This window comes from Sitodiplosis mosellana, unplaced genomic scaffold (assembly GCF_009176505.1).
Source record: "Sitodiplosis mosellana isolate CC-2019 unplaced genomic scaffold, AAFC_SMos_1.0 Smas_scaffold_14, whole genome shotgun sequence".
In the NCBI taxonomy this organism is placed as follows: Eukaryota; Metazoa; Arthropoda; class Insecta; order Diptera; family Cecidomyiidae; genus Sitodiplosis; species Sitodiplosis mosellana.
The window spans coordinates 780025-797685 of record NW_022595256.1 but is presented as its reverse complement, the minus strand read 5'-3'; the positions used below and the strand labels follow the sequence as shown (position 1 = coordinate 797685).

Here is a 17661-nt window from a genome sequence, read left to right as displayed (position 1 = left end):
TCCAACACAATCGCAACAATAGTCTGCAAATATGCTACTGCTTCAGAGCTGTATACATGCCGCACGCTTAAACACTCCACAACAAGTCTCTCACTCACACCAGCAGCACTCGCTCGCTGGCTCACTATATCAACGGCAAGCGATGTGCTCGGCTCGGCTCTGTGCTGTGTGCTTGGCACAGTATGTCTGTGTGAATTGTTGCTGCTTGCGAACTAAACAGAATGCAATGCAAAGGGAAGAAAGAAACTGGAACCTGTGACCGTACACAGAGCGACTGAAAAAAATATATACGTGATTGAAGCGACACAACCATCATCATAGCCAATAACATTTAAAGCACTCATATTCAGTTGCTCTTCGGCTATCGGCGAGTTGGTTTGGTTTGAACGTTTTAAAGCGAGGAGCGCGCGCGCCTCTTTCATTCCGCTATATCAATCCCGATATTTTGTATTTTGTTCAACAGAAAAAAAAAATTTCTATTAGTTTCGCTATTTTTGGCTATCTTTTGTTATCTATTATTTTGAGTGAATGCCAATAGATTTTTTTAAATTTAAATATGCTAATATTTGTGTGTGACTATGATCAAATCGAAATACTGTGTTAGTGATAGAAAATAAATTAATATAAATCTTCGATCATTTTCGACGAAAATGTAAATTATCATAAGATATTTATAAGATAATTGAGTGCATTGTCACAACGCATTGCGAAAATTATCATTGCCATTACGTATGTGCGTTTCTTTAGATGTTGATCAATAAAATACTGTATTTTTTTTGCACTCTTCCGGCCACACAATCCGGTTTAGTTAAATATAATCATTGTGAAACGTTATTAACAAACAAATTGTGCACGAGTGAAGCAGAGAAGCGAACAAAAAAACAACAACACGGCAGAAATCGAACTTTCTTTTTGCTCTCTCGTGTTCACGGTGTTTAATGATAGCTTCGCCTCGTGTATGTGAATGTGGTAAAATTGCAATAAAAACAACAACAGCAACAACAACGAAAAAAAAAACCATAATGAAAAATTGAAATTTCTTTTTTTTTTCATTTAAAGTAAAAACAAAGTGACTGTGTCTCTCGCGAATTGCAACAAATGTTCACACACAGGTGAATTTTCCACAAGAGATCACACAATGGTTTGCCGATGATCATATGGCAAATGAGAACAAAGTAAAAAGTGAAGTGAAATACGAGAGAGAGAAAAAACGCAAACACCGATTTTAGGAGATTTTCTACCGATTATTAAGTTTTTCAACCGAAGCGCGACAATCACTCGAAACTTTCCAAAGTGAACGAACGAAAGAGTTCAACAATTGAGTTCGGTAGTTAGCGAAACTATTTGGACGATGTTAAAAGTAAGTAAATAGACAAAAGAAAACGCCAGCAAAAGCAAAAACAATGTAGGACGAATTCGACGAAAACTAGGCGAAAAAGTTTTATTTTAATCGAGTGGTATATAGAAAAAAAAGAGAGAATTAGTGATCGGAAACAAAAGGCACACGCGCGTCGGCAAATTAGTCTGATTAATCATGGCGAAAACAAAACGACAGGTGCCGCAAAAAAGCAATTTCGCTGACCCATTTAGCATAATTTCGTCGGCAGCGTGTACAACAACGAAAATGAAGACGATGTCACTTTTCGTGATGATAATCGCACTTGTTGTTTGGCCCATGCTTACGGCAGATGCGGCCAAAGCCCCGTCACCAGTGTTCGTGAACAAGTGCTGTCGCATCGGTGAGACATTAGACCGAAATCAAGAGTGTTCGGTTGGTGGTGCCGGTGCTGATCACTGGTGGCCAGTGATATATTTGCTACAGAAAACCACCTACTTTACACCGCATGGTGATGCACCACGTTTTTTCAAAGTGAATGAATCGTCACGGCCGCATTGTAAATCACCTGAATTAGTAACCGGTAACCATACGATGGCCGTATTCTCTAATGGTACACTTTATCTGCCCAGTCGTTCAGAAGTTATTGAAAGTGATAATTTTTGTGTTGATAAAGATGTGGCTCTAATATGCAGTCCGCTGGCAGAGAATGTCGATCTAATCAATCAGCCAGTGATTCGGACACGAGTACGTAAATGTTGTCCACAAAAAGCAATCTACCAAACCAATGATGACACAACATGCGTGACACTTCGTGACGGACATGAAATCATTGGACGGAAATTAATAGAAAACGCGACGAATCCATTAGAGTTGCGATATGGTTTTCCGCAATGCAATTCCAACAGTGTGGTTATTGTTGGTAAATTCAATGAGTCGAAGTTCGATGAAAGCACCGGCAATTTGACATTAGCCGAGGGTAGATTCCAATTGGACCAATACTGCTTAGAGCACTTCAATGACACTGGCACGGTAAATGTGCACGTTTTCACGTGCACCGATTATTTGCCGACCTCCGAAAAAAAGGTGAGTTTTAATTAAAATCGACCTATTCAATTCAATTCCAATTTTTTTTTGTCCTCGCGCTCCACAAATCCGATGCAAAATCATAACAAAAAATATTCATTTCCAATTATAGCTATAACAGCGCACCATTTTTGATTGAAATACAATGAAACCATATATTTTAATGACATTTTCCCATTTTTAGACAACCGATTCGAGACTGACGCTCAATATCATTGGCTGCACATTATTAATATCAGTTGTATTTTTGATTACGACACTGGCAACTGGTTTTCTACTACCAACCAATCATCACGTCTTACACTGGCGTTGTCAAACATACTATGTTGTTTGTCTTATCATTGGCGACATTCTGTTGGCCATTGTTCAACTATCCGGAAATGCAATCAAGGTTAAGAGTGTTCAGTGCGTTTCAATAGGTAAGCAACGAATTATTATTTCAATAAAGAAATAGCAATGAAAGTTTTTATATAACATTAACCCTAATCAACCGAGCGTTGCCATATACAACACCCAGAGGCTACTCCATTTCTATTAAAACCGAATCACCTCAGATATTGTTAAGTGTTAGCCAGTTTTGGATTCTAGAAGAGAGTGGCTTTCAACTTATATATTACACAATGGATTAACTTCAAGCGTTCAAAAAATGCGAACATTAAAAGTTTGACTCATTTTTAAAATGTGACATTTTCTTCGGATTATTAAAAATGACGAATACTAGATTTCTTTATATTCTTATCTTTACTGCTACGCGTATTCTCAGAAATAACGAAAATAATATTTAAATCGTATTTTAAGATTTGTCAATTGAAAATTATAATTTTCACTGATTTTTTTCGAGTCAGCGTTTTTTTTTAAATCAAAACAATAACAACAGTCTCAACAATATCTGGTGAACCAAAGTCTTAAATTAAAAATACATTTTTGTTTCTTAGAACTTGAAGATAAATATTCGCAGAGTATTTCCAAAATTGGAAAGAGAAAATTTGTCTGCGTTGAATCGAGTTAAACTGCAAAAAACATTGGATTTGCTTAGACTTAACACGAAATAGGTCACTCCGTTAACATATGCGTCAGTTAGTTCATTGTGTTTTTACTCAAGCGATCGAGTCATTGGCTATTTTTAAATTACATAACGCAATGAAATAACAGTGGAAAAACAAGTGTCTTACTTTCGTATAAACAATGTCACTTGAAAGCCAAAACAGCTTCTCTCTTTTAACACATGAATATAAACATTTATATCAGCTCCGATCATTCCAACGTATCAACTAAGTCAAATAAAATTTTTCTAAATTAAATTAGCATGCTGTCCGATTGTTTGCTGCTTGATTGATATTGTTGTCTGGATATATATATATGTTCACACGTATGAAGGCGTATGGTTTAAACAAAAATTAACAACAACGGAATGCAGTGCATATCTGTCTTTGTCTGTTCACCTTGAAAAAAGTTTGTCGAAAATATTTTTTGTTTGAACAAAATCCATCCGCTACAAACTGAATACACACTTTCCGAAATACGTCAATATGAGTCAACATGTTTTTCTTTTTCACTCACTTCTCGCAGCGAGAATTATTTCGAAATGTAATTATATCAATCGGTTTTGTCTGAATTCCATAAATGATTGGCTTCTGAATGAGAAGAGAAAAACACAGAAGCGGAACTCTCCGAAATTTGCTTTGCAAAAACAAACAAAAGCCGCTCGAATAAATCCACTGGAGATATATTCTTTTACATACTGGTTTTTATTGAAATATGAAAAATAGTAGCCGCTTGACTGATGGCGTGACGAACATACGTTTTAATTTTATATCATTATATGTCGATTGTGTGATGCATACGAATTAGATGAAATACTAACCTATATCAATTTTGGTTAGTTCTTGGTTTTTGTTTTGATTTTTGTTCTGTTCTCAATTTTAAATGACGAAGACGTTAGCAGTGAAACGACAAAAGAGAATTATCGAAATGACTCAAATAAGCCGTGTATAAGAAACGTACACTTCGATCTATAAAAAAAATGATATACTGACAAACGGTAAAATTTCGTGTTTCTTGTTATTCAAATTGAGGAAATGAGCTAGACTGTGAGTCGGAGTCGTTTGAAAGCCACCGATTTGTTCCATTTATTTAAATGCAGACACAGTGATATAAAATCCAAAAGTCTGAATGATGGGAGTTTATTAACCATTTTATTTTGTGTATGATTGGAAAATACCGATGCATAAATCATGCTTCATCATATATGAAAATGTGAATTGTCGGAATTTTGAATCGCTTTTTTTCGTGCGGAATCAAAGAGATTCATGCGAATACCGAAAGTTGCGCCACACACATACGCCAAACAATGCAGTTGGTTGAGTAGGTCTGTGCGACTGTTTGTAGTATTTCATTGTTATTTCGTTGCTGTTTCTTTCGTTGGTTGGTTGCTTGCTTGCTTGCTTTTTTCGCGAGTTCAATACGGTAAATGAATGGGAACGGGCTCTGAAAAAGTCTGGCATAAAAACGCAATTGTAAAATTCCAAAACTAACGGTTGATCTTTCTTTATGAGCAATTCCTCACATTACTGCCAGCATATGTGAATATTGGCTCTCGTTTCGATTCAACATTCCGATGTTAATTCACACTAAATAACGCGAAGAAAACTTCTCAACAAGGGAAAAATAATGAAATACGAATGAAGAAAAAAAAACTAAAGAAAATAAATAAAACCAGCATTGCATTAATTGCTGTCAGTTGAACGTAACGTTATTCGTGCGTGGTCTCTCTCTGTGTGTACCATGTCGTTTCTCTCAGCCACGGGAATGGCCCTTGTGTGCATGAGAATAGAATCAAAGAATTAGCAAAATAAATTCAAACAAACACAAAAAGAGGAATTCCAATTCTTCTTTTCATTTCGAGCCGTTCTTCCTCTCACACACAGGACAGTCTGAATAACACCAAGTCAGCAGTCAGTCCGAATGTGAAAATCATAATTATCATGTGAAAAGAGAAGAAAACGAAACACCAAATAGCATGTCTGCTTTCATTTCAATTCAAAACACGTTGGATTTAGATCATTACGACAATTTCGATGCGAATTATTATTATCACTCTACTCATTTAATCGCACGTACGAATGAACGAATCGAGAAGAAGAGATAGCTTGGTGATAGAGACGAATAAAATAAAAATACACATTTTAAGTCGAACAATAATCCATAAATAGCATGCTCTGCCATAATTCATGAATATGAAAACGAAACAAAAAGCCTTTCATTCTAGACACTGTCGAATCGCTTGATTCATGCCAAGTGATGATAGAAAATTCACAAATTAAAACATAGTAACATTTTTTACATGTTTGTTCGTGATATTTTCGTATGTTTTTTTTGCTGCTCTTCAATTCCGTACCTAATCTGGATTCGTGTCAACGTCGATATTATTTTTGCGTCTTTTTTTGTGCGATGTGCGATTCACCGAGTGACAAGATGGAATAATTCTCAGCATTTTTTGTCGTCGACGTTGTTGTTGTTGTTGTCCGTTCATTCGTTCATTCGTTTGCAATACTCGACCACGGAGCGGTACTTTGTGTAGTGTTCGCTGCATTCGTAATTGCCTGCTGACGACAGAATCAATTAAAATTCCGTGTTGCGACGCATATTAATGCTGAACGAATTGGAAAAATCAGTGAGTAATGTCACCTGAGTGATGTTACCTACGCCACATATTGCCCATATTTGCCTAATATTCACGTAGAAACGGTAAACGGATGACGAAACAGACAGTTTTTTTTTATCAATCATTCATTCTGGCACATCGTTAGTTAAATGTGGCCTTTTAAATGAAAACACTACATACCAACACACAAACAATGCATTTGTTAGTCCACATTCGAGTAAGTTGACTCGAAATTGATATAAATTAATTAATACCGTATCTTTAGTAACTTAGTTCCGCTAACTCGAATTGTGATGAACGCAATTTAAAGATAGAACCATTTGGCGTGTAATAGCTCATCATTAGAATGACACGTATACATTCAACTAAATTGTCGTGTCAGCTTTATCGCCAACATTATGAATTATGATACAATCATGAAATTGGTTAGCATTCTATTCTAAGGAAGAAGAAAAAAAAATTAATGTGGGCTAAAATGGCGTGGTGGATTCCGTCAACCAAAAACACAGATATTTCACAGTGAATGAACGATTTGGATTTCGATATGCACATTAAACGTTTATGTGCATGACTGAATTGCTTTCTCTGTTCATGTGGTTTTTGAAGCGGTACAACCTTGCCACAGTGTGTCGAGTGTGTGTGAGTATTCGATGTATAACAATTTTTTTTCGCAAATGTAACGGGAACGATTCAACACAAAAAATTCTACCAAAACTGTACGTTGATCTATATTTCCCGTTCAGCGTTGAACCACAATCAATCCATTTTATCCATTACCATGATGGTGTGTCTAATTAAGACACTCAAAAGATGAAACAATGAAGCGTTTGGTGTTACGGTTTTGATGATATACAGCCACACTAGCAAATAAATAGATTCGAACCTTGAAGTCGATTAGAGAGATGGTAAAAATCGGTCGTTCTCTCAGACATGACTTCATTTTATAATAACTGAACCATTTAAGTCAAGTGCGTGAAATAAATGAAAAAATAATGAATGCCGCTAAACTAATCGTTGCCAATAATTAAACTTCGAAACTATTCGAATCAGAAAATTTCCATTAGAGAGCATTTTGATATATAGATTACACTCTCTGCACAAAGTGAAGTGAATTGAATTGGATTTCTACTAAAACTTTCAATGGAACAACGAACAAAGTCGGCGTTTTAAGCGAAAATTAATTGAGACTGTAATCCATAGAATGAATTGAAGAAAACTCACGTAAATCAAAACCCATTAACAAATGAAATGCGTTCAAATGATGAACTTTGTGAAGTAATAAGGTCAATCTCTTTCAATTGGAATAGAAATCAGAGCTAGTGATTCAATTTCAAAAGCGATGAGGAAAAACGCCGAAAATCATCGATTTAGCGTGAATTCAAAAGCATTTCACTGACACACATTTGACTTCTAGTCTTTCTCTTACTTGGTTAGGCGTAACGTCGTAAAGAACATGCTTCATTTCAACAATGATTATTATACTTCATGCTTCAAAATAACTCGAATCAACTGTCAATTACGATTCTACCGAAAGACACACAAAAGGCAGAAAAAAAGAACAGCGGAGCCATTGGGAACAAAGATTCTTTGGTATAATTGAAAACACATGTTGGACTTTCGACGAAATTATCGCAAAGATTGTTCGGATGCAATTAAAGAAAATATGCTTCTATACTTTTTACGAGTAATAAAGTCATAAAACTCATATGGATACTGTGGACACATATTCTATGTTTCGCCGGAATCGTTCGACGTGCTGACATTTGATTTTTTCAGCCTTCAAGGTTATCCAGAATATATCGATTGAGATCTATTTGAAGGACTTGTTTTTATGGCTTTACATGCGCAAAACTGCACCCATTTCATAATCATCATCATGTGTTTTGATTGATGGGTGCTCGTTAAAATCGCTTTTCGAGGCTCATTTCTCCGTAGTATGTGATCATAGTCTAAAGTCGTTCACGCTTAAAAATCCATTTGGACCGAAATGCGGAAATGCTAAAATCTCTTGGCTACACCGTATTTCTAAATATTAAATGAACTCAGAGCGATGGAGTGAGCATCTGCTTATGTAGCACAACTATAAAATCTAGCGGTATAAATGTGCAACACCAGTAAAATGCGAAGAGAAGGAGGAATGAAAACTTTAATCGAAGATAATTGATTTTCACTGTAACTGCATAATGATGATTCTGCCGGAACCGAAATGTTCATGAATTTGAGAAACATGAAAATTTGCTTATATCTACAGTTAGATTGGATGAATGGATGGACTTTGAATACATTATCGACATTGTTCAATTCGAATCCACTCATTTGCACAACGCCTTTCGTTTGACGTAGAAATGTGGCTTTTTAGTGTTTAAAATGGTTCAGAATTAGCTTACAAATACTCTGATCGAATACCTCATTCTTTTTTTCATTTTCTATTTTCAGCAATAAGTGTACACTTTTGTTATCTGTGTGCTTTCTTCTGGCTCAATACAGCGTGTGTCAATATATGGTGGACTTTCCGGTAAGCATTTCTTAGAATATTGATTGATTTTCAGCCAAAAAAATTTTTGAACAAAACCGTTTCATTCATGAGGAAATTGTTACATTCATTTCGGTGAGCGACTCACAAAATCTTCTAAGGTGGGTTTGGCACTAACAAATCGAATAGACTTGTAACTATATTATGAAATCACTTCAAATTGTTTAACACAAACATACAATTCAATTCCTCATACTCTCTCCCCCTACTATCCCATCCGAAAACAAACGTTCATTAGTCACTGTTGTTTGGATTCGGTATTAAGCCATATTCACGTAAGAAGTGATTGCGTCGCTTAAATACATGCTGTTTATTTTTGGTCAACACGATAACTGGAGAAACACGTGAAGAAATGTGGATATTTGCGTACTGTGTAGCATTGTCATGCATATTATTTATTATAATTTGAAGTGGTGTGAAAACATTCGATAGCATACGGCACACAATGGATTTGTGTATTGTTGTATACTGTACTGGCAACACTAAACCGATTGTTAGATCGGAAATCCAATGCTGGTGTGATATGAATTTAATTAATGCTAATGTTGTTGTTTGAAAGTGAGAGAACCGGAATGATGAACATGCCAAATAACGTCTGCGAGCAGAAATTTTCAACCATTTCGATGCAGAATAAAAAAAAATCGGAGTCTCTAAAATAGTCAGTAGAAATGAAATTCCTTTCTCTTGCAAATCGCAACATCAATTACTCTCTATTCGCCTTTACGGGAAAAGGAAAGAAACCCGTGTAGAAAATGCTATTTTTAGTACAATGGGCTTTTGGAATGATTCCAAGCATCTGTAACAACTTGGTACAGTATTATCATTAGCAGTCAACTTGCTCGAGACAAAATAATTAATTCGCAAATATAGCACTGCTACTGCATTCCCAACCGCATTTCACTGCGTGGCATTTTTACTCCATGTGCATCTCTTTCGAACTCTCACATTTGCAACAATCCAAAGTGCGGATTCGTACGATTTACAAAAGAAAAGCAATGTCAATTACAATGAGTTTCATTGAATTAACTCGAAAAAAGGAATAAAATTTATTGTTCGTGTGCAGTGTGACGGTGGCAGTGTCTTGACATTTCACTGAAATGCGTTTAGTGCGCTTAAAATCTCCCAAGATCCGAATCACTTGAATGTGCTACATTTTTAAACAATCATCTTTTTCAGTCTCACTCGTACATTCACTTTAGTTTGCCAATATTTTTTCTTCCGCTTTTTTTTATCATTATTATTCATAACCCATGGGGACTAATTTCACCAGCCGTATACAATTGTTCAATGGAATAATCAACGTTTCATGAAATTTTCATTTTCGTGTGAAAAGAATTAAGATTGTTGAAGAAATAATTTTTATGGGCTGCAGCCCAATGCGCAATCAGTTCCGTTCATTTATTCATAAATAAAAGTGATTGCACTTTTGTATCTGTGTATGTATGTGTGTATGTGTTTGGCTGCTGAGCCATTTGAAACATTTTAAAATGCCAATTAAATGGGATTTTAAAAACACATGCATCTCGACACCATGTACAGTGCCAGTGCACCAAGTGACGACTGTGAGTCCGTTTGGCTAAAACATTTGTTTGCCATGAATGAAGTGCTCGTTGCATTCTTTTGGGCTATGGCAATTGCGATTGCCATTTTCTATGCATTCATCTCGTTCAAAACTAGCTAGATGTGCATATATCGCGTCCAAGGTCGGCAATAACCATTTCAAATCTCTCTCTCTCTCTCTACCGCTTGCTAGCGTGTTATTTCTTCCTTATTCTTGACTTCGTTTTAATACGTTCATGTGTTTTCATCTCCATGGCCGTTAGTTCGTTTGCCAATGCAATTTTATGGCCACGATGATGATGATCATCATCGGTAGAAAGGAAAAAGAATGTCTGGATTGAATAGTTTATATTGCATTTATATTATAATACGTATTCAACGAATGCGAATGTAATTTTTTTTCCTCTTCTCATCGTACATTAAATGGCAATTTTTATTTTCTATACAACCAGAACTTATTTTCTTTTCTTTTTCGTTTTGTTTTTTTTTTTCGCTACAAAACGAGATTTGTTAGAGATGCATGCCATATTGATAAGCTGGCCTTGTTGATTTCTTTTCAATAAATTGTATTTTCTCCGTCACAATTAATAACAAACTTCACTTGAATCCAATGCAATGCAATGGAAATCTAGTTGTGCGCACAATTGATGCAAGAAATCTGATTGGAATGTGCACACTTTTGCGCTGAGTGACACAAATCGGCTTTCGTTCGGTTTTTATGTAAACATTGGACGTGCGTGAGCGCATGTCTATAATCCAAAAGTTTTCGAGTTAAAAAGTGTGTTTGTGTATTTAAAGAGCGTTTCTAAATAAATGAGTCAAACTGTTTAATTACGGCAGCTAGTTTATGTTCTGTTCAAATAATAAGCGAGAGAATGTTTAAGCCATTTAACGAACATCGCATAAGTTAATGAACTTTAATCACATCCATACTTGTATATGTCTAACCGATAAGTTACATGGATTATTTTCGATGATGTTTTACATGAACTGATGAAATAGACGGTCGAACGTATCCAAAAAAGGCAGCACGTAGATTGAAAATTGTCAATAAAAATATCGTATCAAACAGACAATATGTCGATATACTGTAGCTATCAGCAATAATCAGGCTTTAGCAGCTGGAGGCAAACAAACGACGGTCGAATGTGATATCGTTGTTGGGTTATTGTCACGACAATACAACACCACAGCAATCGATTGGGAATTCTGAAATCAAGATTTCGAACGATTTCGAAGTGAAATAAACAAATTATTATTTTCAAGTGGGACTCCATTGAAAACTGTGAATCGACATGCGTATCAATCACACTCTCCTCGATATCGAAACCAGAATCTCTGTTTCATAGATCACAAGACGCGCTTTTTTTCTGTCTTTCTTCCATTCCATCGGCTATATGATCTTGGCGTGTTTTCCAAATTATGATTATCGAAAATGGTATTTCCAAGCGAGAGTTTAAACGTTACAACACTCTTTTTCTTCGTCGATATGCTTCAGAGCTGAATTTGAATAACAAACTTCTGCCCATTTTTGGTGCTACCTCTTACCAAATTGAAGTGGTTTCGATAAACAAATCCAGCAAGACGGAAAGAAAGACAGACAAGAGGAAGAGTTTGAAGAGTGAGAAGAGAAAAAAAATCAACGCACATAGAGAATACTTTGACGGTTATTGACATTGCGTTGTTCGCATTGCAGATTCCATATTTTGAGCCGGTTTGTAGTTACTTTGTGATCGAACGTGTGTGCTGTCATTAATGATCTTCAAACGGACATGAGGACACCATGTTAACCGCCAAAAAAGCAGAGAAATACTTGATGTGAGAAATTCCACTAATACTTCGTGCTCACATTCCAGTTCTCTCTGATGTGTTTTTTTTCCGTAACCTCATGATCTACTAATTAAGCGAAACATCATCACGATCTATAGCTCATTGAGTTAATCGCTTTTTTTTCGTTCGGTTTCAAATCTTCATTCGTTTGATTAAATTATTTCTGCAGAATATTTCAGATAGTTTGATAAGTTTTTGATTCTTCTGACTTCTTCCTCTACCGTTCACCGCTAAGAATAGGTCTAGAACATGTGATGCCAAAGAAATGATGAATAATCGACTGGATCAGTCGTTAAGAACATATTAGACATGAATTATCTCATAGAAAAACTACTATCTAGGTATAACCAAACAAGAATCTTGTTTCTAACCATTTGTTTTTTTTTGCAGCGATTTTCGACCGTCGACACTGGAAAAGGTGCAAGAAACCATGCGGTTACGAATCTATCAAGCCTATGCATGGGGTGTGCCATTGCTGATTATGACAACGGCTTTGATTTTGGATTTTTTGCCGAATGGCGATTTCTTGCGACCACGTTTTGGACAGACTCGATGCGGTTTCGATGGTAAGCACACACACTAAATCGAACTCTTTTTTTCCATCGATATTATGTCTACCTGTCTATATCAACTGCAGGTTGTCATTTTTATGGACATGCTTAAAATATTCCGAATGCATGTTTGTTCTTCGAAATCAATAGTTGCTCGTTGTGCTCATATAAGCAAATATAAAATTACATTGTTGTACCGGCGAACAAGTCGTGCGCTCCAAATTTGGACCTAGGATTTATTGACATAGTGGATTTAAACATTTTTGCAAATCATTCATTGTGTTCGGTTTGTTAATTCGCCGTTTGTGGCAATGTTGTCGAAATTGATTTGTGCGATGTGTGCGTCATTTTTTATTCGTATTTTGCCCGAATTCATTCGGATACCGCATGAAAAAAATTACGAATGGATAAAGATGGAAATAAAATTGTCATTCAAACTAATAAATCGGCAAAAGGGGGAAAATTTCTGTGTGAAAAGATTTTTCACAATTGAACCTTAATTTACACACAATACAAGTAGACAACCAAATTTGATGGGTCTTCAACAGCAGCGACAACAAACAAACTGTGGCTATGAGTTGAAGTGAGGGGCGGCAAAATAGAGACGTTGAACCAAAAACCCACACAGCGAATATTGGAATTTACATTTTTATACATGAGTGGCAGAAGGCAGTAACTTTGTTGATAGCTATATATGCCATATTAATACGTCTATACGAAATGGTTATAATAAATAAATATAAATTTTGACTTCTTTTAATGTCAGCGCAAAGAAAAAACAGCAACAGCGCAAATAATCGAAAAATTCTTTTCGAGGATCGTCAGAAAATTTACATACGAAACGAAAAAAAATTCATAACAAGAATTCATTAAATAATTATTATTTGTACAGAGAAAGAGCGAATAGATGCGACCGCATGATGTGTGCGGTATTCGATAAGTTTACTTGCTGAGATCATAAGTGCGGAATAACGTCTTTGCAGCAAGCTCAAACAAACAGACGAAGGAAAAAAAAACAAGACTCGAGTTCAAAAATTCATTTACAGATGATGGAAAAAAATCATCCGCTCGTTTTGGTCGTTCTTTGTTTATTCTTTGAATAATTTTGTAAACACATACACAGAGAATATGCTGTAGAATGGTTCATACCCGCAAACAGAGATATTGTCGAATGATGATCAGCAGTATAGGCTCTTTTGAATATGTACACATACACACAATATTATGCTCAATAGAATCGATGAAATGACGATGCAGAGAATCGGAATGGCGTAGGAAAGCGATACGAGCATCGTCGAGGAGAACTTGATTACTCTGCCATGGTAATTACGTTGATGAGTGTTCTTTGGCAATGCGCGCGCTCAACCGCAAGTCTTATGACTTTTTAAAAATATCTATTTTTATTGTTATTCGGATTCGTTTCTATCGCAGCCGTCTGAATTGATACAGCTCGGTTTTGCTTGTTTGAATTACGACTTAATATTCCATTCCGTTAACTGATTGTTGTTTATTTGGTTGTTCTGGCTAAGAGCAATAGGCGAATATCTACACGAAAGACTGATGAATATAAAACGCGAAACAAACATAAAAAAGGGCATTAATACACGAAATGTCTTTGAGACGAGTGAGTGAGGGCAGGAGAAAAACCTAGGAATAGATAAAATCACATTCAAATAAAATGTACAGAAGAAATGGAGTGCTTTTCTTGTGTTTTTACTTACAAGACCAACAATAACAACAGAACAAAATTAAAGTTTTACCGTTAGACACCATGCCGTTGTGGTTGCCAGCACTTGAAAACGATATGATTGTAAATGACGTTGTATTCCGAAACGACAGTTCGCTACGTCGCTGAACATCAGTAACGATCATGCACAAAGCAAATTTATTGTTTACGCTTTACGCGAAAAAGGGAAACGAACACTGTAATGTAACATGATATGGCCATGTAGCGAGCGAGAAAAAAAAAGACAGCAACTTTTGTTTCGATTAAAAAAAGTACGGCCACTACTTCGTCTTTGCCACTTTTGTTGTTTTACCGCACAGTTGTTAGCCGCATCTTATATAGACATTACATTTATATATTGCTGAAATCCTTTAGGATCGTAAAACTTGTTTCGCGACTTGCCTTTGACTGCTTTCCTAATCAATTTGCGCGTTTTTTTGATATATTTCTTTTCATTTCGTGTTTTTTTTTTGGTTTTATTCGTAGGTGACAAAGAATTGCTGGCATATTTCTACGGACCTGTAGGTTTTCTACTAATCGTGAATTTACTGCTGTTTGCATCAACTGCTCGACAACTTACCTGCGGATTGTGGAAACGTGACGAAGTCAAATCGACAACGGAACGGTAAAAAACATTTGGAATAAATTCATTTTGACTCGAAGAAGAAGAAGTAGAAGAAAAAAGCAGACAAGAGATATAACCAAACAAACATTGCTTTCAAATGCAAATTCTGTTGAATCATTTTGAGAGTTAAAGAGAGTTGAGTGCATGTGTATATGCACAGCTAAATAATGATAAGCGACATTAATTCGCTTGAAAATGGTTGGCGATTAATTTATACGTTTCTCTTCTCGATGGTCAGAGCCGCTTTGGGTCGCGTCTGTATGAAATTGGTGGTTGTGATGGGCGTTTCTTGGGTCTTTGATTTAATTTCATGGGTGCACGTAACACTGGACGGCAACCGACATGCATTTTGGATCATTCCCGATGTGATAAATGCCCTTCATGGCGTATTCATCTTCGTTGTTGTGGGATGTCAGCCACAGGTAAATATGTTCAGAAACAAACATACCTTTATCATGTGCTTGCATACATTGCATTTGGAAGCTCATTCTCACGTCAAACCCCCATTTGATGTGCGAGAGCCTGTAAATGGGAAAGAAATTGTCAGAAATTATAAAGCGATTAAATGAATTTGATCAGGTGCTGATGGCGATCAAACGATTCTGGTGCTCGAAAGTGGGACGAAACACGACCAACACAACAAATGGACCGCAGCATTCCAGCTCATCGCAGGGATTACCGTCGATCGGAGAATCATGCACGAATAATACATTTACTAACAATTCATTCACAGCCAATACAAAAGCTCCCCTTGAAACCGTATGTTAATTAATACATCATACTTTATTCTCGAAATGAAGCCGAATGAAAAAATTAAACACACACACACAAAACACCAGCTACTTTAAACGATATACTACTTCTGTTTTTCTATCTCTTCTGTTGAAGCATTTATTCATTTCGTCAAACTGCCAAAAAATAGTGTTAACCTTTTTCAGTCTCATGCACCGTTTTCAATATATATGTTCATATTTCTATCAAGTAAATCATATCCAGAAATTTAATATCGCCATTGCTAGGCTTAAGTCATACACATAATATATTATTAGCTGAAACAAGTCAGTGGCACAACTCGGTCTACGCACATTCATTCGACCGATGTGTCGAGTAAATTAATACGTGAAACCAAATATGCGGAAATTTATTATTAGACTATTCTACGTGGAAGGTAGAAAGAGGAAAATTTTTCGAATCGAACAATTTTATAACTTTGTGATTTTGTAGTTTTTAATCGAATTAAAATTTTAAGTAAGACTTCATAGCATGCGTAAGTGACGGAATAGCCTAATTCCCTTTATCAAAATACACTCACAACAAAACATTCATCTACTTACTCTTCAGATTGAACAATATTGTGGTCCACATGCGGCGCACAGGGGCAGAGAGTTTTTCGGACTATTTTGCATAAATAACGTAAAATATACAACAAAAATTGACGAAACCGTACTATGAAGTACTGTAGTGTAGGGCCTTTTTTGATTAGAAAAAAAAAACTTTTGTATTTCCGATATATCTGCGACAGACTTTAAACAAAAAAAAATCGATAGAACTTCAGCTCACAATTTAGTCTTGTCTAAATGTCTAACTAACATAAACAGGTAATCGAAATTTTGTTTGACAATAATACATTGAATGTGAAGTGATGCTTTGGAATTGAATGTCACTCGCTAAACTTAGCCTGACAACTTAATGTCAGCCTCAGCATACATCAGTATACTTAACTGTGGACTATAGTCCGAATGAGAGAAATTTAGAAGAAAAAAAAGTAGTCACTCGTTTAATTCCATAACATGAGCCATGGTTTGATAGGTTTGAATCATAATATATGATTTCTACTTCAAAACTGGCAACCACGTTCTGGCAATTAAATCAGTTACCAAAAAGTGATCATTCTCGGCACAAATACACTTTTTATCACAATTGATGCCCCTGATTAAGAGAAATTCAAAGCAATAAATGATGATTAATCAATGAAAATTATTTATTTTTACTTTTTTCAGTGATTTGTTTTTGTATCAGTCCTAAAGATTTAAGTGTTTCCAATGTTTAAACTATGTTTTGTATGTGTAGAGAATAATGTAAATTTGCACATATAGTTGTCTATTCTGTTTGATCCGTTATGTATTATTATTATTATTATTTTCAATTCAAAAACTTAGCCAAAATGAATTCAATAAAATTATTACAAGATAACAATAAATGTCGGTGTTTCAATCAGCAATTTTTTGGTGTTTAGGGAAACATTTGACATGAGTAAGTATGCTGTTTGATAGAAAGTACACATCGTTGGAATTGATATATATATAGAATAGCATGAAAGAATCATATTGTTATCGCAATCATGAGCAATGACGGTGCGTGCAATACATCTCGTTGCAGCAACAATATAAAATGGTTATAATATTTCAATAAAATGAGGATTAAGAGAGACTGTATGCACGCTCGCATGCGATGAAATTGGGTATTTAAAATATGGATAAATATTTTATTTGCTTGTTGGCAATTTAAGTTCGTGACTCCTCATAAATACGAACGTCGTATAAATTGTTCGGAGGGAGAGATTTTTTTTGTTGACAGCAGCGGTGGTAGCGGCGGCAAACTGTATTCAAAGAGTTTCGAAAAAAAACTCGGCGAATGAATGCGACGTCATGATGATTTAAATCATTGCTCTGCTTTGTTCGGTATTTCATATTTATTCGTATTTCATGTGTTAATTTGACAACAATCGTTTGCGTTCGTAACATTGAAGA

The 17661-nt window shown here is 35.6% G+C and overlaps 1 protein-coding gene across 1 annotated transcript; it reads left to right on the top strand.

Annotated features, from left to right (window-relative positions):
- The first annotated feature begins 116 nt into the window (after positions 1–116).
- Positions 117–17111, top strand: LOC129568017 (probable G-protein coupled receptor Mth-like 1). The gene is made up of 7 exons (XM_055445515.1): positions 117–2422; positions 2607–2841; positions 8523–8601; positions 12400–12575; positions 14773–14911; positions 15150–15333; positions 15491–17111. The coding sequence occupies exons 1-7, from the start codon at positions 1535–1537 to the stop codon at positions 15677–15679; spliced, it is 1890 nt and encodes a 629-aa protein (XP_055301490.1). The 5' UTR covers positions 117–1534; the 3' UTR covers positions 15680–17111.
- Positions 17112–17661: the final 550 nt, after the last annotated feature.

Coding starts and splice junctions, on each gene's coding strand:
- LOC129568017 (XM_055445515.1), top strand. CDS start 1,535: ATGGCGAAAACAAAACGACAGGTGCCGCAAAAAAGCAATTTCGCTGAC. Junction 2,842..8,522: donor TGTTCAGTGCGTTTCAATAG/GTAAGCAACGAA, acceptor TTCTATTTTCAG/CAATAAGTGTACACTTTTGT. Junction 12,576..14,772: donor GACTCGATGCGGTTTCGATG/GTAAGCACACAC, acceptor TTTTATTCGTAG/GTGACAAAGAATTGCTGGCA.